We start from the raw sequence: 21,652 nt of genomic DNA on the forward strand, positions 1-21,652 counted from the left end.
GGAAAGAAAGTAAAGAATCAAATTGTGAATTCTGGATTTAGTTGACAAATAAAAAATGTAGAATTTGTGGATATTATGACAATTTTGTCTCCTAAATGGCCACGTGAGAATGATCACAGCTTTGCAGGTGGTGAGTGTCTTGTGTCTAAATGTTGAGGGAACAGGAACTATTTATTAACTTAAATATTTCTCCATACTCGATGGCGAGTGAAGCAAGAGAGATAGAGACGACAAGAAGGTCTAGTAAGTTGAAACCGCCCCTGCAAAAGGACCCACGATGCCAGAACACTCCATAAGCAGTCATCTGTAAGAAGAGAATATGGGGTTTGGAAGATAGTGAGTAGTTGGGAAGAGAAAGACACCAATGATAATGAGGTCTACACCTCACACAATCCCTCAATATATTTCTCAATAATTGTTTTTGTTGACAATAGCATTCCAGCCACTGAATGATGTTTAGCTTTAGGTTTTAAGTCATTAAGATCATGTAATAGTGTCAAAGACAGACACTTCCTTTTCAGCTTGATAACAACATCGGAGATTGGCGTCATGTAGATATAGTGGGTGGGGGTAATATGGACCCCGAGGGAATATGGACCCCACTGAATTTCCCATGATGCACTGCATCAAGCCTCGTCTCCATATCACGGGATAAACAAGTATGGCCGACCAGCAAGTGAACAACTGCAGTTGATTCAAACTCTTTAATGACGGTAAGTGCAAACTTCCAAAAGTTTTCATCTCAAATTTTATAATTCATAAGCATGCAGTACTGTGTATGTACATGTAGTCACTAGCTTGTTTGATGAGTGGTGTCCCTGGCTGAGTACACGTGAGAGCTGTCTACAGCACCACTGTGTGTAGAAAACTCCATCCCAGCCCATATGTACTGGGCATGCTGACATGATCGAGAGGCATGGTGTGGGGAATATGGGCCCTTTGGTAGTGTCTAATATGGACCCATGTCCATATTCCCCATGGTCGATGTCCATATTCCCCACACAGGAAGCTAATAGAATAAGTCCATAAAACAGCTTGTTCACTGTCAAAATTTGAATCAAATAAATTTTGCTGCACCGAAATATGTGACTAAGCAAAACTAGGCATGGTCCAAGTAGCCGTCAAGTATCGGCTGTTTGTTAACAGCCGATAACATGTACACTTGATTCTGTATAAAAATCCGACAGTGACTATGCACTGTTGGAGATTTAACTTGTCTGCAAGTCTGCTAAGTGTTACGGATTCGTCACTTCCGTCTTTGTGGTTTTCATCCACTGGAAGCATTTTTAGTTCCATGTACTATTATTGTTATAGTTTGAGTGAAATGGAGATAACTGTCTTCAAAGGTAAAAACTAGTGTTTTAAAAGAAAAACGAAATGGATCGGGAGAAACTGGAAGAAAAAGACGAGGAGGCTGAAGCGGAGCAAGTGAGGTCGGGAGAGAGGCCGATCTGCTTTGAGGTATCGAGCAGACGCTGGCGAACGTTGGTCACGAGCGAATATTGGTTTCCCCGGGAAAGGGATTCCTGTGACAGTCGATATCGCTGTGGCAGATAAACCTGCGTGACGGGTTTTGTGGTTGATTCCAAAAGTGAATCGTTGTTGGAGAGCAGGTACGCCTCCATTACAGACCCGTCCACCATTTCACCTCGCTCCAGCCATTTCACCGCGCCCCAGCCGTTAGCCTGGTTCACGTGTGTGTCGTGGATTTCGTTTGGGGAATTCGTGGTTTTCTGCTTGGGGAGCCGCTGCTTGTTCATATCAGCATCATTGTTTGGTGAACCGAAGGTGTGAATTCCCAGTCGCCTTTTGGGTGAACTTTTGCCTGACAGACGTCGGCCCGACACCCACCCAGCGGCTCTTCGGCAGCGTCGACTGTCAGCCGACTTGGGTTCTGGTCTCAACACGACCTTTTTCTTGTGATCACCGGAGCATGGATCGACTTTGGCCTGGTGCCGGGACAGTGACTTTGGGGGTGTTACATTTCGCTCACGTTGAGCACTGTGAGTTATTGAGTAAGAAACTGGTGGTACCATCATAGGAATTATATGGTATTTTGTTGTGATATTGTACTTGTGCAAGTTGTTATTATTGTGTGATCTTAATACAATACTTGGTTTTTGGTATCAACTGATTGGTGTGGTTTCACCATTGGTCATTGGCACACATAATAGCACATCTTTCTGCCGTGACTCCTTTCAGGGCTCGGAGGTACACCATGACCGGGGTTTGGGGAGGAGCACGTAACATAAGCAACACAGAAAAGGACCTGAAAACTGCATGAGTAATTTCTACTGCATATATTGCAATGAGTTATTTGTTGATCCACCTGAATTTTCTTGGATCCAATGCAGGGAATGCAAGCAATGGGTCCATGAAAACGAAACTGACTATGAGGGTATAGGTGCTTTCGTCTGTGACGAATGTCGCTAAGGTTGTTGTTCACTGAAAAATCGGAAAGTAACATTTGTCCCAGGGAACATTTGTCGAAAAGAAACTGGACTTACCACATTGAGGTAATATGGACCCGCGGTCCATATTACCCCAATGGGGGGTCCATATTCCAAACAACGTGGGGAATATGGACACTGATGGCAAATTTTTATTTGTCCCCTCAATCATATGTCTTTGAATTTAGTCCACCCAAACTGCACGGGGATGTAGTCTGTCTGGTTGTCTAAATAAACCATTATTTGGAAATTTTCCTTTTCTATTTGTATAGCCTCTATCGAGACTTTGGCTTAGGGGGTCCATTTCACCCCCACCTACCCTATATTATTTTGGAGCTTCCATTTCTCAGAATTCAGTTAGAATAAATGATAATAATAAAAATAACAACAAGAAGAAGAAGAACAAGCAAGATAAATCAGAGATTGCAGACACTCGCCAGGACGTGTTTGTGTGGTGTATTTTGTGGTGTTTATTAGCTGCTGTTTGTGTGGTTTATCGACGACGTAGATTTATGTTCAATCCAATATGGCTGCCGAACCACGTGACTGATGATGTCATCAATTAAATTCGCCCATACAATTTTTGTGTAGATCATGTTCAAGAAATTTCAAACTGGTCAGATCAAGCATTCTACTTGTCTGGAGGCCATTTTTCCGCACAGAGCAGGGTTTGGCCTTTTTCGGGCACCGTGGTCCCCTTTTTGAAGCAATGTTTTATGGCCGGATGCCCTTCCTGCCGCCATCCCTGTTAGTCGCCTCTTGCGACGCACAAGGAATTACCAGTAAACTGGTACTCAATTTGCCGACCTCGGAAGGATGACAGGCTCAGTCAACCCCCGTGGTGTTAATTCAGCAATCGACCGGGATTCAAACCCAGGATCCTAGGATCCCAAGCCGGCACCCTAACCGCCAAGCCAAACCAGGCCTATAGGAACACACAGAAGTGAAACATACAGACACTTCTCAAAGTATAGTGCGATACACGAGGATTCCATCTTCACTGCCTTAAGTTGTTTGTGCTTGTAAGCATTCTGACCTTCAGGAAGATTTCGAGGGTGAAAATTCCAGTAAAAAAATAATCTGCGTGACCCAGAATCTGTGAATAGAATGTTTTGAGTTAAGTCTGCCTTTAGAAGATCCAATTCACATAAGACATATTACTTCCTCGGTTCAACAAACAGCCTTGTACCTTATTACGTAGGCAATGGCTGTGGATTGGATCTTCTGCTGCTAGGGCCAGGCTGCTGAGCAAGATGAAGACCAAAATGACATTGGCAAAGATAATGTGGTTGACAAGCTTGTGACAAACCACTCGGAAACTGAGGAGGGAAAGGACGGGTCAGCAAATTGATCAACAACACATTGGCATCATAGATCTTCAGAAAAAGAGTATAAATTAACTAATAAAGACACTTCATTTGATTGATTGACCGACATGATGTCATGATCATTGATTCAACTATTACTTCGACGATTTTCGCTGTCGAAGCTATACATTTAGATTGTGACGTCAGAGTGCCGGGTAATGGTCGTGCGTCAAACCCCTAACCGGTTTCTGTGACTGAAGATAAAGAATGCAGACTTTGGTGGCAATGGAGGAATACGTTTCTGCCTTTGGAGCTGGGATTTTCTTTGTGGTCTTGGTCCTATTGGTACAACTTCATCTCCATCTTCGCCTGCACTTTCACTCTCTTCCTCCAGCTCCATCTCTATGTATCTCTCATGTGGTACTTCACTTCCTATAAAATACAAGGACAGATCGAAGAAAAGAGGTCATAGTTTCGGATATCGATTCTACACTTGGGGTTGGGGTTGGCAGATCTTCATCACAAATTGCAATGCAGATGTGTTGTGAAACGCTGCCCCCCCCCCCCCCACCATTTCTCTCTCTTTAGTAATTTAAAAAAAAAAAGTTTCTTTAATGAAGATCCTAAACGAGAACAGCAACAAACTCATAAACAAAACAAAATCACAGCAGTGGCCCTTTTATCTCACAGTGTGTTAGAAAGTAAATAAATAAAGTATTAATAAATCTATTATATAAGTTGAAGTTTGTGTCTGTGCGTGTATCGGCGGCTACTTTCGGTGCTGCTTTGGCTTTTCTAGCCTGGGTTCAAATCTTGGCCCAGCTATAAACTGTCATCCTGGTGTTTTACAGGCAGCATGATTCATCAATGTGTGTGCCGTCCCTCCGAAACAGGGCGTTCCATCACCGGCATTAGTTGGTGGATGTGAAGGATCCCATGGTGTCCGTCGCGAAGAGTCGACAAGCTATTGCAGGCATTCTGGGAAAATTATAAATTCCTGCCCTAACCTTAGTCGAACGTCACACCTGACCAGCCGGTTCGTGAAAGACTTGAGCCAAACGTCCAGGGGGACGAAGGGTTTCGCTGTAATGTAAAAACAAATGGGAGAAACTCGGGCTCCTCAATGAACTAGGGCAACGACCCTCCCTGCTCCTCCCCCACCCCTCCCGCAATCATCCGCCCTGGGTGAGGGCATCAGAATGCATTTATCAATTGGGGGTCTCTTTCTTAGACATACTGCACTTATGTTTTATTTTTGTTTTTTTTACAGTGATCTAAGGCTCATGGAGGGCTAACCCCCGCTCTAGCAGGGAAAATGGCCTTAAAATGCCTGTTGTAAGGCTCATGGAGGCACATGTACAGTACATAAATGAGATGCAGGACAAAAGTATTAATGCACATCATGTCGTTTTACATTAATTATAACGAAATTAGTAGATGATGGCAAGCATATATGGTATATATGGGATTTGAACTTGGGTCCCCCACATGTCAACGTTACTGGGCCAACCCGATTGATTCAAAATATTCAGATATATACTGACCTGACGAAGAGACATTGCAGACAGAATCATTCCATTTCTCCTCTCTTCCTTGAAGCTGTGGAAAGATTTGCGAATCGATTTGGTGAAAGGTTAACTGAATAGATTTTGGGGTCCCGAGGCCAAAGGTCAGCGGTCACGTCAGGTAAAAAGGTGATAACTTGTGAAAAGCTGAAGGGATTTAAATTTCATGAACTGATGAAATTTTGGGGTCAAGAGGTCAAAGGTCAGAGGTCACTTCGGGTAAAAACGTGATAACTTTAGAACAGCCGTATGGATTTAAAGCAAACAATGATGTAATAATGTGCACGGAGGCATATCGGTCAACGTCATGACGTCGAAGAGTATCGCTCTAGTTTTTTAATGCCGTGAACAAACTTGAGTTGCAACATACAAAATACCATTTGTGCCAAGTTTGGTCACAATCCCATCAGCGGTTTACGGACTGATGGACCGACGGACCGACGACGCACCATCACATAAGTTCCCCGGATCTACGTTCCAGGTGAGCTAAAAATGATCGATCGGTAGCCACTCCTATGTTGGAAGTTTCATGTCAATCGCTCAAGCGGTTGCGGAGAAAACAAATTTAAAGGCCTGATATAAAGCATCCCAAAACTAGACCGGCACTCGGTAGAGCGCTTACGTCCACCAGGCTGAACAGGTTATATTTTGAATCACAACGATAAGTCGGATCTGGATCCGGACCTGAACCAAAATCGAATCACTTGTTCTCGTCACCTAACCAACTCGTCCACCTAGTTTTGGTGAAAGTCGTCCACAACTTATTGAATTCGGTGATAATATTTGATATCGTGCTACATATCGTTTTCGGCCCTTTCGCTCAATGGTGACCAATCATTAACAATTAAAAAAAAATATTGTATCCGTATTCGGAACATCCGTATTGGGATCTCCACCAAAATAGAATCTATTCTTCCTTGTTACACACCCAACCTATCCACCAATTTTCGTCCGAATTTGTCCGCAACTTTTTGAGATATCGTGCTATGTATCGTTTTTTTGCCTTATCGTGCTAATGGTGAAGAATCACTGAAATCCTCTTTTCTCAACCCGCATTTCAACACTCGACATGAAAGTAAGCAAAAATAAAATAAACCAGGACAATATGTCAATGGCTCCTAAGCACTATGTGCGAATATGTTGACACTTTGTCTGTCATCATTTACCACTGTTGCATCCTCTCCAAGAATTCCCAGTTGCTTTGTCATCGCTGCGTGGCCCACATCATCACTTGGCTGTTTTACTTCCATTGCCCTGTTTTGGTAAAAAGAAAATGGGATTACATCTCACTGTTGTCCTATACGATTTCAGTGTCACGTTATCTATCTATAATTCCAGTAATCTCTGTGTGTATGTGTGTGTGTATGTGTGTGTGTATGTGTGTGTGTCTGTGTGTTTGTCTGTGACCGCTGTTTCTCGACAACCACGGGTCCGATATACTTGAAACTTGCCAGGTATATTGCTGGGGACCTGAGGATGTGCCTTTTCAAGGTTTGAAATTAATCGGACAAGTGGTTCCCAAGGTATGGTCTCCGTACTCGCAAGCCGTTCGCTTTGGCTTTGCGAATGGACCAAACCATTTCATGTAAATAGAGGGGGGGGGGGGTTCTACCGTACTCGCAAGCCGTTCGCTTTGGCCTTGCGAATGGACCAAACCATTTCATGTAAATAGAGGGGGGGGGGGGTTCTGTGGTCGTTACTGCCACGTGGTTTCAAAGTTTTTTTTTGTTGTTGTTGTTTGCACGCATGTTTTTTTGCACCCACGTACGGGCACGCCCTAGTAATAGTAATGTTAGGATGGTGTGCATATAGTTGGGGCATTTTTAATTCGACAGGATGGTGCAGAAGTGGCAAACTTACCTTTGACCTGTTAACTCTAGGTTTGATTCGGCACCCGAATATAAACTGTCGGATTGGTGCTTCGCAGGCATTCAGGCACCACAAAGTGTGACATTCCTTGGATGGACTTTAATGTGGGTGTCCCATCTGATAGCATTAGTTGGTGGATGGTAGAGATCCCGTGCTGATTTTAGTGAAGAGTAAGTGAGTTATCACTGGCACCATGAACAAACTGCAATTCCATGCCCAAATCGCCTTCCAAATCGACAAATCCTAACCCTAACCCTAACCCTAAGTCCCTAACCCTAACAACCCTAACAACAACTCGGCTAGGGTTAGGGTTAGGGTTAGGGTTAGGGTTGTTAGGGTTAGGGTTAGGGTTGGGGTTAATGTTGGGGTTAGGGTTAGGGTTAGGGTTAGTTGTTATGGTGAGGGTTAGGGTTAGGGTTAGGGCTAGGGTTAGTTGTTAGGGTGAGGGTTAGGGTTAGGGTTAGGGCTAGGGTTAGTTGTTAGGGTTAGGGTTAGCTGTTAGGGTTAGGTTTAGTTGTTAGGGTTAGGGTTGCTAGGGTTGTTAGGGTTAGTATATGTTAGGGGTAAGAATTTCGTTGTTGAACTTCAAACCTGTCCAGCCAGTTCGTGGAAGACTTGAACTCCACCCCATCCCAGCCCCCCCCCCCCCCCACTTACACCCCCAGTCCCCCTCATATCAATAGTAAGGGAATATGCAATGTGTTTATACTATAACACTGGGCAAAAAAAAAACTTTTCGTGTACTACTCAGGAAAATGCAGATGTCTTTGGTTAAATCTGAGCCGCTGATTTCAAATCTGTAGTCAGAATTTAGCCAGCACGTCAGGTTTTCAAAATATGTATATGTATTAATGATACCCGGCATGCTATATTAGATACTTTATCATTGCAGATCGCCACATTGTGCATCTAATATCAGTGCTTAGTAATTACTATCACGTCATATTTAGATAACAATTGTTGATCTCCGTGTGTAATGTGTAGTATACAAACCAAGAACATAAACAAGTTGCAGAAAAGAAGTTAATAAAACATTAGAAATGGTAATCTTAGGAAGGGTGTAAACTTGATAGGGAAATCTACCGCATTGTGAGTGATTCAGAAACAACACTTCAAGTTTACACTCTTGCAATATAGTCAGCGTAGGCCCCACTGTCAGACGTGTTCAGAAGTGCGTGAGACACTTGCTCTTGCGCTTGTGTGTGGAATTGGTCTCCCGTTGTAGGAACCAGCAGTAATCACCCATCATTTTTGGGTTGAACCGGCCTTGATACCTAGTTTCCATGACCGAAATGTCTTGGTGGAACCTTTCTCCATGCTCATCGCTTACCTCACCCAGATTAGGTGGGAAGAAATCAAGATGAGAATGCAAGAAGTGCATTTTAAGAGACATCCTACAGCCTATTCACTTATAGGCCTTTAGCATGTTGTCCACTAATTCAGCATACCTGTTCAGCTCTATGGTTCCCAAGAAAGTTCTGCACAACCAACACAAATGCTTCCCATACTGCAAACTCAAGTAGGTTCAGTTTATTTTTGAACTCGGCATCACGTATCAGTTCTCGGATCTGAGGTCCAACGAAAATGCCTGTTTTGAGCTTAGCATCAGTTTTCTCTGCGCCAAACTTCTCTATGAGATATTGAAGCCATTACCGTCGTGATCCAATGCCTTTACAAAGTTTTTCAGAAGGCCAAGTTTGATGTGAAGCGGTGGACGGAAGACTTTTTTTTGGGTCTACGAATAGTCAGGGCCCTTAGGGATATTTTGGGGCCGTTTGGTTCAAATTCTTCCAAAAGCACCAAATTTGGCCCAGATGTTGCCCATGCCATACTCTTTCGATTTTTGACGTGCGCCAAGACGGGCGCCCCCCCCCCCCCCGGGGGCCCCATATTGGCGAAATACTAAATGGCCGCCACCCGGATTCGAGGAAAATCAGTTAAATAACCAAAAGGGTTGGAATCATGTATGATACCACTTTTCAGGGGTTTTCGAGGTCGAGGAATCCAATTATGATGTTATTTTGATGATTCGAGGTCAAGGTCAACCCTCAAAGTCATCTTAAAGGTCATTTTTGAGTCAAACATGTCGGTTTTTGAGTTTTTTGTCAAGATTTACGCGAGGTTCACCATTTTATGTTTCTGGGTTGGGTAATCGAACTCTGACCTTATTTTTGACAATTAGAGGAAATATTTACATGTTTATTTCCTAATTTTCAGGCATGGTCATGTGACCTGGCGGCCATATTTGATTTTATGAAAACCTTAAAAAATGGATCCCTGCCTTCATTTTTCGATCGATTCATTTTGAACTTTGACCACTTATAGTACGCCATGTGATTGGATGCATATCCTAATTATGACGTCATAGGTCAGGTGACATGGCGGGATGGACCGGTATGGTCCCCGGATCATACCGCCCTTGGCGCCCGTCAAAAATCGAAAGAGTATGGCATGGGCAACATCTGCGCCAAATTTGATGCTTTTGGAAGAATTTGAACCAAAATATCGTAAAGGGCCCTGACTATTCCAGGCCGGTCTTTTACAACATAATGATTGCCGTCATCACGGCTGTTCCATGGGCACAAGAAGCACATGTATTTTGTGTACCCCAGCTGCAGTCCTAGGAGGAGAATTATATCACTGCAAATGTTCCACTTGTGATCTGAGTAATTAATCACTTTTAGAAGGATTTCCATGGACTCGTACGTCTCCTTCATGCCGACAGCATGAGCTACAGGAACAGAAGGTTTTTTGTCACCATTGTGCAACAAAACAGCTTTCAGGCTCACTTTGCTGGAGTCTATGAAGAGCCTCCATTCATCAGGCACATGTTTGTTTCCTAGCTCATGCATTAATCCTTTAACATCAGCACAGAAACAAACATCATTTTCTATCTTAAAAAATGACATTCCATTGCTGTAGTCTGGAGCCCAACACTTCAGCCTTCTCCTTTGACAATGACAAGTCTCTCACCAGATCGATTAATGACCCCCGCCACCAAAGGTGGATGGAGGTTATGTTTTCACCCCTGTCTGTCCGTTTGGGAACAAAATATCTCAAAAAGTTGTGGACGGATTCGGACGAGATTTGGCAGAGATGTAGCGAATGTGACAAGGACGAAATGTTTAGATTTTGGTGAAGATCCGGATTCGGATCCGGCTACAAGGATTTTTAAAGTGATTCTTCACCATTGGGAGATAGGGCCAAAAACAATACATAGCAGGATATCTCAAAATGTTGTGGACGGATTTGGACGAAATTTGGTTGACTCGTTGTGTTTCTGACAAGGGAGAATCGATTCGATTTTGGTGAATATCCGGATGCGGATCTAGCTCGTGTAATTTTTGAAGTGATTCTTCACCATTGAGTGATTTGGCCAAAAACGAGGGGTAGATCAGGGTATGAAAGACTGGACCTATGGTGATTTCTGTGATTGATTTTGATTAAATGTGATTCTGTATGGTGATTTCCTGGTCTACCCTGAGATACAAAACGTAAACTGTTCAGCAGGCGGAGGTATGCTCTCTACTGAGTGCCGTTCTAGTTCTTCTTGATTTAGCAAGTATGGCTTCTTTTCTTCAGACAGGTTCGTACAGTTCATCCATATCACCCACAGCATCGTCAGAGTTGTCATCGCTTTCTTCTGCAGCAGCTTCTGGTGGAACTGGCACAGAAGAATCCAAGTCATGGGGGACCGGCTTCAGAGCAGACTTACAATCTGGATATACAATTTTTGTCTTGTTTTTCGTTGAGAAACCAGCAATATTTGTCATACAAAAGTAGCAGAGTGATTATTCGTTGGCTCACGCCATATCATTGGCACAGCAAAAGGTATTCCCTACCTTTTTCCACTCAACCACTGGGTAAGCCCCGAGTTACACACGGTGCAGCAAACATGAGGTGCCCAGCTCTTGTCTTGGTCTCTAACTTTACATTCAAAATAATACTTGTAAGCAGCTTTGCACCCTCTTGGTAAGGTTCTTGCACTGGCTACTGGAGTGTATTTCCCACAGACATAACAAAAGTTAACAGGGTGATTCACACAGCCTCGCCTATTCATGATACTGTAGCGGTTACCGCTGGATGTACATAATCGCCTTGCACCGGCCAGAACACGGCCAGACGCGCCTCTCCCGGGCATGCCCGGACTCACTGTTCCCGGGCACGCCCGAACCTCCCGGGCACGCCCGGTCTCGTCTTTCCCAGGCATGCCCGCTCTCGCCTTTCCAGGGCTCGCCCAGAGCGTCCGGGCATGCCCGCTATCGCCTTTCCAGGGCTCGCCCAGAGCGTCCGGGCATGCCCGCTATCGCCTTTCCAGGGCACGCCCAGAGCGTCCGGGCATGCCCGCTATCGCCTTTCCAGGGCTCGCCCAGAGCGTCCGGGCATGCCCGCTATCGCCTTTCCAGGGCTCGCCCAGAGCGTCCGGGCATGCCCGCTATCGCCTTTCCAGGGCTCGCCCAGAGCGTCCGGGCATGCCCGCTATCGCCTTTCCAGTGCTCGCCCAGAGCGCCCGGGCACGCCCAGCCTCGACTTGCCAGGCCGCAGCCAAACACGCCCGGGCAGGTCCAGACTCGCCTTTCCAAGGCTCGCCCTTGATACCCGGGCATGCCCGGTATAGCTTTTGCCGGGCAAACTTCCCGACATAAATGTGTATATATATTGTTGCCCGAAAAACGGGCTGGTAAGAATACCTGAGCTGTTTTGTTTCAATAAAGCAACTCGGACGAATTCCGTCTTTGGTCGCGTCAATTCTTTCGACTCGCGTTGGAGCGCAGTTCCTTCATTGGTGACCTACCGACATGGATACGGCAGTGACGCTTAAACTGCCTACCTTCTGGGAGACTCACGCGGCTGTTTGGTTCGCCCAGGCGGACTCCCAGTTCGCCCTGCGAGGCATCACCGCGGACGACACCCGCTTCCACCATGTTGTGGCGGCGCTCGGCTCCGCCACCGCGGCCCGCGCCTTGAGCCTCCTCCAGCACCCGCCGGCTGCTGACAAATACGACGCGCTGAAGACGCTCCTCCTCGGCGCTTTCGCCCTCTCACCGGCAGCACGCGCACGGCGCCTGCTTGACCTGCCCGAGCTCGGCGACACGCGCCCGTCCGAGCGCATGGACTATATGCTCTCGTTGCTCGGCGAGCACTCTCCGGCATTCCTGTTCCGGGAGCTGTTCCTCCGTCAGCTGCCTAACCCAGTACGCCTCGCCCTGGCTGGCACGTTGATCACGGATTCCCGCGCCCTCGCCAGGGAAGCCGATAAGATCTCCTCGGCGGGCCAGCACATCGGCGCGGTTACCTGGAGCCCGCCGCCGTCCGAGGCGACGCCCATGACGCCCGAGCGCCCTGCGCGGTTGGAGGCCGAACTGCCGGTGCAACTGGCGGCCGCCACGCCGCACCGCCCGCTTCCGACACGACGGCCGGGGCCTCCACCTGACCGGGCGTGGTGTTATTACCACACCAGGTTCGGACACAAGGCTCGGACGTGCCGGCCCCCGTGCACTTTCGGCAGGTCGGGAAACGGCCGGGCCGGCGTTCATTCCCAGCCATGAGCGCCGGCCACTCGGGCAACTTGCTGTTTATTCGGGACAAAGCGTCTGGACGGCGTTTCCTGTGCGACACCGGCGCTCAACTGAGCGTCATACCTGCCTCCGAGCAGGACAGGCTGGACGCAGTTTGCGGCCCCTCTTTGGTCGCTGCTAATGGCTCGGCCATACGCACTTTCGGCCCACGCGTCGTCACCCTCTGCTTCGGCAGCCAGCGCTTTCAATGGACTTTTGTTACCGCCAGCGTCCCCGTGGCTTTGCTGGGCGCCGACTTCCTCTGCGCGCACGGGCTGCTGGTCGACGTCAAACGACGTCGCCTTGTCCACGCCGAGACCTTCAGCTCCCTGGCGTGCACAATGAGCAGCTCCGCGCCGACCGAACTGGCGTGCGCCCTCCCGGCAACGAACGAGTTCGCTCGCCTGCTCGTGGAATTCCCGGCCCTCACGCGGCCGACGTTTTCGGCCGTCGCGGTGCGGCACGGGATCGAGCACCACATACCCACTATGGGCCCGCCGGTCTATGCCAGGGCCCGCCGCTTCGACCCAGCCAAGCACGCCGTGGCAAAGGCCGAATTCGACGCGTTGGAGCACCTCGGCATCGTGCGGCGCTCCGATAGCGCGTGGGCCTCGCCACTGCACATCGTGCCAAAGCCGGGGGGTGGATGGCGCCCGTGTGGCGAATACCGCCGTCTCAATGACGCTACCACCCCCGACAGGTACCCGATCCCGCATATTCAGGACTTTTCCGCCCATTTGGCGGGACGGGTCATCTTTTCGAAAATTGACCTGATACGGGGCTACCACCAGGTACCTGTCCGGGCGGCCGACGTCCCGAAGACGGCCGTCATCACGCCGTTCGGCCTGTTCGAATTTTTGCGGATGCCGTTTGGCCTCAAGAACGCGGCCCAGGCGTTCCAGCGCTTGATGGACGGCGTGCTGCGCGACCTGCCGTTTCTTTTCGTCTATCTGGACGACATCCTCGTCGCCAGCACGTCCCGCGCCAAGCACCTCCTCCACCTCCGAACACTGTTCGGTCGCCTCAGCGAGCACGGCTTAATTGTCAACCCGGTCAAATGCCACTTCGGCGCGACGACCGTTGACTTTTTGGGCCACCGCATCACCAAGACCGGGGCCGTGCCGCTGCCGACCAAGGTCGAGGCCATCACCACGTTCCCGCATCCCCGTTCCATCAAGGCCCTCCAAGAGTTCCTCGGCATGGTGAATTTTTATCACCGATTCGTGCCCCGCGCTGCTCAGCTCATGCGGCCCCTTTACGAGGCCCTCCGGGGCAAGCCGGCCAAGCATGACATTGTTTGGTCTGCGGCCATGGACGCGGCCTTCGCCAGTGCCAAACGGGCCCTCGCCGACGCAACGCTGCTGGCTCACCCGGTGCTCAACGCGCCCATCGCCCTCACTACGGACGCCTCCAACTACGCGGTGGGCGCCGTCCATGAGCAATGGGTGGACGGGGTTTGGCAGCCACTCGCTTTTTTCAGCCGGCAACTCCGGCCGAACGAGTTAAACTACAGCACGTTCGACCGCGAGCTGCTCGCGCTATTCCTGGCCGTTCGCCATTTCCGACACCTCCTGGAGGGCTGCCCGTTCACGGCTTTCGTCGACCACAAGCCGTTGGTCTACGCAATGGCTAAGGTGACGGAGCCGTGGTCGGCCCGCCAGCAGCGCCACCTCTCCGCCGTGTCGGAGTTCCCCACGGACATCCAGCACGTCGCCGGCAAAGACAACGCCGTGGCCGACTGCCTTTCGCGGGCCAGCGCGAACGCGGTCCACCTCGGCGTGGACTTCACACTCATGGCGGCCGACCAGACCACCGACGCCTTGGTGCAGGCACTCCGCGTGGCGGACACGGGCCTCGGCCTGGCCGACATCCCCTTCGCGGGCACCGTCCTGCTCTGCGACGTCTCCCAGGGCCAGCCTCGCCCCATCGTGCCCGTTTCCTGGCAGCGCCGCATCTTCGCCTCCATCCACGGCCTTTCTCACCCGGGCCGGAAAGCTTCTCAGAAGCTGGTGTCGGCGCGTTTCGTCTGGCACGGCCTTCGACGAAACATCCGCGACTGGGCCAACGCCTGCACGGCCTGCCAGCGAGCCAAGGTCCACCGCCACACCCAGGCCCCGCTGGCACCTTTCGCCGTGCCTGAATGGCGTTTCGACCACGTCCACGTGCACCTGGTGGGTCCCCTGCCCCCCTCGCGGGGGTTCACCCACCTGCTCACCATGGTGGACAGGACCACCAGGTGGCCGGAGGCCGTGCCCCTCACCTCCACCACCACCGCCGACGTGGCGCAGGCGTTCATCGCCACCTGGGTCACGCGCTTCGGCGCACCAGCGGACATCTCGTCCGACCGCGGCCCACAGTTCACGTCTGAGCTTTGGGGCGCGGTCGCCCGTTCGTTGGGGGTCACGCTGCACCGCACCACGGCCTACCACCCCCAAGCCAATGGGTTGTGCGAGCGGTTTCACCGCTCCATGAAGGCCGCACTCATGGCCGGCCTTCAGGACGACGGTTGGGCCGACCGGCTGCTGTGGGTCCTTTTGGGCCTTCGCACGGCCCCCAAGGAAGACCTCCAGGCGTCCGCCGCCGAGCTCGTCTACGGCCAGCCACTCCGCGTCCCGGGCGAATTCGTGCCTGATGCTACCAGTCCCTGGTCCGCCGCTCGCCAGCGCTCGGACCTCCAGGAGGCCGCCCGACGATTTGCCCCCGTGCCGACGTCCCGCCACGGTGGCCCCCAGTCCTACGTCCCCCCGGCGCTTCGCACAGCGGAGTACGTCTTTGTGCGTCATGACGCGCACCGGGGGCCACTCCGGCCGCCGTACGACGGGCCCTTCCGGGTCCTGCGACGGGGCGACAAGTCTTTCATCGTCGACTTCGGCGGCCGGCCGGACCGGATTTCTGTGGACCGCCTCAAACCGGCGCACATGGACGTCGACCGACCACCACGGTTGGCCCTTCCTCCGCGGCGAGGCCGCCCCCCGTCCACAGTTCCCCCCGCTCGACCACCCACCACCACGTCAGACCCCTCCCCACGACCCTCCAGAGGTCGCTTCGGCCGGGTCATCCGGACCCCCCTTAAATTGACCCTGCCGGTGCAGGTCGATTCTGGAGGGGCGTGTGTAGCGGTTACCGCTGGATGTACATAATCGCCTTGCACCGGCCAGAACACGGCCAGACGCGCCTCTCCCGGGCATGCCCGGACTCACTGTTCCCGGGCACGCCCGAACCTCCCGGGCACGCCCGGTCTCGTCTTTCCCGGGCATGCCCGCTCTCGCCTTTCCAGGGCTCGCCCAGAGCGTCCGGGCATGCCCGCTATCGCCTTTCCAGGGCTCGCCCAGAGCGTCCGGGCATGCCCGCTATCGCCTTTCCAGGGCACACCCAGAGCGTCCGGGCATGCCCGCTATCGCCTTTCCAGGGCTCGCCCAGAGCGTCCGGGCATGCCCGCTATCGCCTTTCCAGTGCTCGCCCAGAGCGCCCGGGCATGCCCAGCCTCGACTTGCCAGGCCGCAGCCAAACACGCCCGGGCAGGTCCAGACTCGCCTTTCCAAGGATCACCCTTGATACCCGGGCATGCCCGGTATAGCTTTTGCCGGGCAAACTTCCCGACATAAATGTGTATATATATTGTTGCCCGAAAAACGGGCTGGTGAGAATACCTGAGCTGTTTTGTTTCAATAAAGCAACTCGGACGAATTCCGTCTTTGGTCGCGTCAATTCTTTCGACTCGCGTTGGAGCGCAGTTCCTTCAATACCTGTAATAACATATGCCTAACCTGAAAATATACAGAAATATATATTAGGTTATAACCTGAAAATATATACTGTAGATACTATTAGCATGATATGAATTCCAAACTTGATACATTCTTAAAATATATACATTGCATTTAAACATTTTAGTCTCAATTTATTAACTCCTCTCAGCACGGAAGCGGCACTTAGAAATGGTGTCACTAGGCTGTTTTATCATCACAGGGTGCTGTTCCGAGAACGGTACTCCATCTGGGGGGTTTAATTTGCTGGAAAGGTAAAGTAGATTCAGACGCTGGACCCTGCCTAAATTAAACATTTTGGACATTGTCCGCATGCCGCAGAATTATCCGCGGGTTCATCGGCTTCAAGATCGTCGGCCGGATAGTGGATTTGTGAACTCCCATCGTAATCCTTACTGTCCCCGAATCTGGAACAATACTTATAAGAAGCTGAGAGATGGTTGTGCAGGGGCTGCTTTTGTGTTTGTAATAGACAGAGAGGTTAAACTGATCATTGGGTCATAGTTGATATAAATATGATCAATTTACAATGAAAACGACTTGAAATATACGAAATGGAATTAAGTGCGCCAATGACGTCTTTATATTACAGTACAATTTTCCAAGCAAAAGAGCCAATAATTTTACTGAATTTGTTAAACAATGTGCCCTGCATTATACAACCAATTGCATTGATGATCATAAACGAGAGATACAAACCATTTACAATATATGCTTCTAAATTCAGGAACACTTCACAAGAAGATCGATGGCCTCATAAGGGGACACTTATATGTTATGTATGACGAAGGGTTGGTAGAGTGGGAGTTGGAGAATAAACTGAAAATAAGAATATTGAGAAAAGGAAGTGAAGGGATGGGTGGAGAAGAGATGGTCGGCTGGTAAGGTGTACAGGCGAAGAGGTGGGTGGGGATTTAAAGGAGGTTGGGAGGACACAGGAACAAAGAAAGCAAAAGGAGGAATTAGGAAAAATGTGGATGTAAAAAGCATAAGAGGAAGGTGGAGATATGGATGCGGATCAAAAATCCCACCATTTTGTATCTTACGATAGATAATTCACCAAATGTCTGTCCGTCTGTCTGTCCGTCCGTCTGTTCCCAGGTACCGCAAAAACGGCTGAACTGATCGCAACGAAATTTTGGGTGGGTAATCCTCGGACCCCCTGGAGTAAAATAGGCTATATTGTTTTTCCAATTTTTTTCAAATTTTCCAATTTTTTCAATTTTTCCAATTTTCCAATTTTACAGTTTTTCCAAATACGATGGAATAATATTTACCTATAAAAACAGTGATGTGGCTTTTATTGAAATTCTACAAATACTGTTTAGATTTTGATGATTTGCATGTGATATGATTTAACGGATGTTTATATAAATCGTTTAAAATAAAATAAAAAACCCTTCAATTTCTGATATTTTGCCTTTTCATTTGGGCCTCCCAATTGAAGCCCCGCCCATAGGGCGGGTACCATTGCTAGTATACATAATACATAGAAGGCTCCAGGCGGGACTTTTCTGAACCTGAATCACAGCTTTTGATGAATATTTGTTTCAACTTTTTGGCAACACTGTCCGTACCAACGGCATAAAATGGTGGCAGTGTTCATGAGTCTACTGCACCTTGCTTTTCTCCGCTCCTTCTCCTGCTGTACCTCTTTCTGAGCTGATGTCAAGCTCTCAGCATCTGCAAGATTGTCCACAGCAATGGCCAGGAAGACGTTGAGAAGCACATCTGTAGAAGCACTTCAGGAAACACAGCCACACTGATGTGGAATGTAATCAATCACGTCAAATCGTTTAGAGACCCTCTTAGGCAAACATAAATTTAAAAAAGTTATGAACATTGATTTATCAGACATCTTACTTCTGTACTTATACCATAAAGTATTAAAAGGTTTCTAACAACATCTGGCAAGTCATCAATTGTATCATGTACAGTGCATGTGAAGGATACAGTTTCCACAGATAAAGAGGAAGATAAAGTAGAAGCACACAAGGATGCCAGGAAAATATGGACCACCATAAGCCATAATCCCATTGTACATTACCATATTCCAGTCCTCTCCAGTCAGTATCTAAAGAGACAACACCTCAAATAGATTACAATGGCTGAAAGTTTACTCAGGCAGCAGTACAAGTGGAAATGCGGAGCTCACGCTTTTGCAAACTAATATTATTCTGAGAGTAATTCTAGAAACTATTTGAAATTAGGTGAGCTTCCTTGAAAGTCAACTCCTGTGGTGGGATAACGCATAAAGTGAAAGCAGAGGAGAGTGAATGATCCCACTATACCTGAAAGACTGTAAGAAGAGCATTTGGAAAAGAATCGAAAGTGCTCCGTCGAGGTTGTGGACTGTGACTGAAACGACTTCCAAAGAGCTGCATTCCAAGCAGGGCAAAGATGATGATGAAAAGGAAGAGGAGGAGCAAGAGGGAGGCAATGGACCGCATTGAGTTCAGAAGAGACATGACCAGGTTGGTGAGTGAATTCCAGTATCTGGCCAAAGATCATTGAGGGATATATTAGAGTAAACTGGTTGTGATTCGATCTCAAATCACACCACTAACCCAAAGAACACCAAATGCTGCAAATATTGACCACCTTGTGACCTTGAAAATGCGAAGAAGACGAACACAGCGCAAGACACAAATCCCTAGAGGCTCCATCAATCCCAAGTCCACAAGGAGATCCTCCAAGATTCCTCCACAAACCACAAAGCAGTCGAATCGGTTAAACAGTGACACAAAATATGCCTCAAGGCCGAGGCTGTACATCTTGAGGACCATCTCCAGAGTGAAGAGAGCAAGCAGGCTCTTGTTGATCACATCTAGGGTGTGTGGATAGAAGCATTTCAATTGCTTATCACATATTCACACCATATTATCACAATTCCTGAATGCTGCGATGGAGGTGTCTTGACATTTAGTCACTTGCTATTGGACTATGTAATAAACTGCACAATATGATTGTTCTTTGGTTACGAAAAAATTGTGCAATACCATATGTCACGGAGAGAATGCTTGTAGTAAGTAAAGGTCAGAGTGGTTCTTTATGATCTTGACTTTTGATCAAAATATCTCGCATTCTAATTACATTGTAGTTACGTGTACCACTCTAACTGCTTATGCTACTGGAGAACCGAAATTGATGCAAATGTTCAATTGCGACGATTTTAGTGGGAACAGAGATAATGTTGTCAGAAGACAATGTACCTTGGGTGTGGGTTAGCCACAGCGGTTGTCCATTGTGTTCAGTAGCAATGGAGAGGGTGTTCAGAAAAACCAGAACTATGATCAGCCAAAAAAACGCAGTGGACTTCACACAAGCCCGGCATCGTCTTCGGCAAAGCCTATGCCACCGTTGCCAGCGTAGACTTGGTGATATTGGGTGAGGTTTGGATTTGTATGGAAAGAAACAATGCCTCACATTACACACTGGTAAACGCTGTTTCATTTCATTTGTGTCTGACTATTGCTTTGTAAAGTCTTATGTAATTACAATTACTAGCAACGGTACCCGCCTTATGGGCGGGGCTTCAATTGGGAGGCCCAAATGAAAAGGCAAAATATCAGAAATTGAAGGATTTTTTTTATTTTAAACGATTCATATAAACATCCGTTGAATCATATCACACGCAAGTCATCAAAATCTAAACAGTACATGGCGCCCATTTTGAAAATAGATTGCATGAATTCATGAATTCTGCAAAACGGAAGCGGCCGCTACACATCTTTCTCAGTCGCACGTTTATGTGTGAAGAGTGCACGCCAAATCTGTAACACGGAAGCGGCCGCTACACCTGTTTCTCAGTCGCTTTGCACATGCTGCCGTGTTACTTCGGAGCCGCACGTTTATATCGGAAGAGTTCGTCAGGAGTCGATCTATTCTCTCCTGGTACGTATAATTTCAACAAAAGCCACATCACTGTTCATATCGGTAAATATTATTTCATCGTGTTTGGGAAAACTGGAAAATTGGAAAATTGGAAAGCTTGGAAAAATCGGAAAAACAAAATAGCCTATTTTACTCCAACGGTCCTAGGATTACCTAGTCCTAGGATTACCCACCCAAAACATCGTTGCGATCGGTTCAGCCGTTTTTGCGGTACCATCGAACGGCCAGACAGACGGATGGACATTTGGTGAATTATAGTAAGATGTATCCAAGGTTCTCTGAAGTTTAGGCACCACAAATGACTTTAGTTTGCAATTGTCTGCATTTAAACAACAATGACACAGGTTGACAACTCAGTCATACCTGCAATATCAAAAGTAATCTTCAACATATGTATATACTGTATATATTTTATTTATATATATATATATATATATATATATATATATATATATATATATATATATATATATATATATATATATATATATATGTCCCGGGTTGAGTCAGAATTTTTTCACACTAGCCCCACGTAGGAATTTACTTCCTGTTTCTTAAATTATATAAATGTATATATATATATATATATATATATATATATATATATATATATATATATTGTTACGTAACCCGACGTCGGCCTATGGTTCCCCTTCGAGGGGGGATTAAGCCCCTCGTCTGTTACTGACCGACGTGGTCCCGGGGGTATGACGCCACGCCCGGTCGGCGCTGGATAGGGTTTTAGGCCCACAAGTCCTATGACCTAAATACCAGAGCTTCCCAGTACGCGAAGGAACACCCCCCGCTCACGGCCGCAGCGTAATGGATGTTGCGCCGAGCGAAGCGAACCGCGGAGTGAGTCGTTTACCAAGACTAGACCCGATCCTGAAACGTTGGCCAAATCGTGCCACAGATATTCAATGAGGGAAAAGACAAAGACGACACGGATGTGAAGAAGAGGAGGATGAAGGCAAAAAGGTTTGAACTACGACTATTATTTATTACTATTTACAGGACCAAAAGAAACCAAGGAAGAAGGAAAGATAATAAAATAATGACAGAAGGAATCAAGGAGACACAGTGAAATGCTAGCTTATCTACACAGGCTTAACTTATACCCCAAGACAGAACAAAAAAAGACGGACTCACACGAATGGGGAATTTGCAAGCAGGAATGATTGGAAGGAGGAATGGGAAGGTTCAGCTGGGGCAGATGGTTCGGGCTTGATCCCGCACGGGACG

At 48.2% G+C, this 21,652-nt stretch overlaps 1 protein-coding gene across 1 annotated transcript in view; it reads right to left on the reverse strand.

The window, feature by feature from the left end:
* Positions 1-21,652, reverse strand: part of LOC137425952 (voltage-dependent L-type calcium channel subunit alpha-1D-like) — a 136,290-nt gene that overhangs the window by 79,136 nt on the left and 35,502 nt on the right. The window contains exons 13-21 of the mRNA XM_078775106.1: positions 19,729-19,889; positions 19,118-19,343; positions 18,808-19,012; positions 18,470-18,590; positions 18,136-18,247; positions 4,000-4,167; positions 3,640-3,769; positions 3,487-3,546; positions 198-304 (exon numbers count right to left, since the gene is read on the reverse strand). Of these exons, the coding sequence (XP_078631232.1) occupies positions 198-304; positions 3,487-3,546; positions 3,640-3,769; positions 4,000-4,167; positions 18,136-18,247; positions 18,470-18,590; positions 18,808-19,012; positions 19,118-19,343; positions 19,729-19,889 (1,290 nt within the window). The remainder of the gene's footprint in view (positions 1-197; positions 305-3,486; positions 3,547-3,639; positions 3,770-3,999; positions 4,168-18,135; positions 18,248-18,469; positions 18,591-18,807; positions 19,013-19,117; positions 19,344-19,728; positions 19,890-21,652) is intronic.

Source organism: Myxine glutinosa, chromosome 4 (assembly GCF_964187855.1).
Source record: "Myxine glutinosa chromosome 4, kmMyxGlut1.1, whole genome shotgun sequence".
Taxonomy (NCBI): Eukaryota; Metazoa; Chordata; class Myxini; order Myxiniformes; family Myxinidae; genus Myxine; species Myxine glutinosa.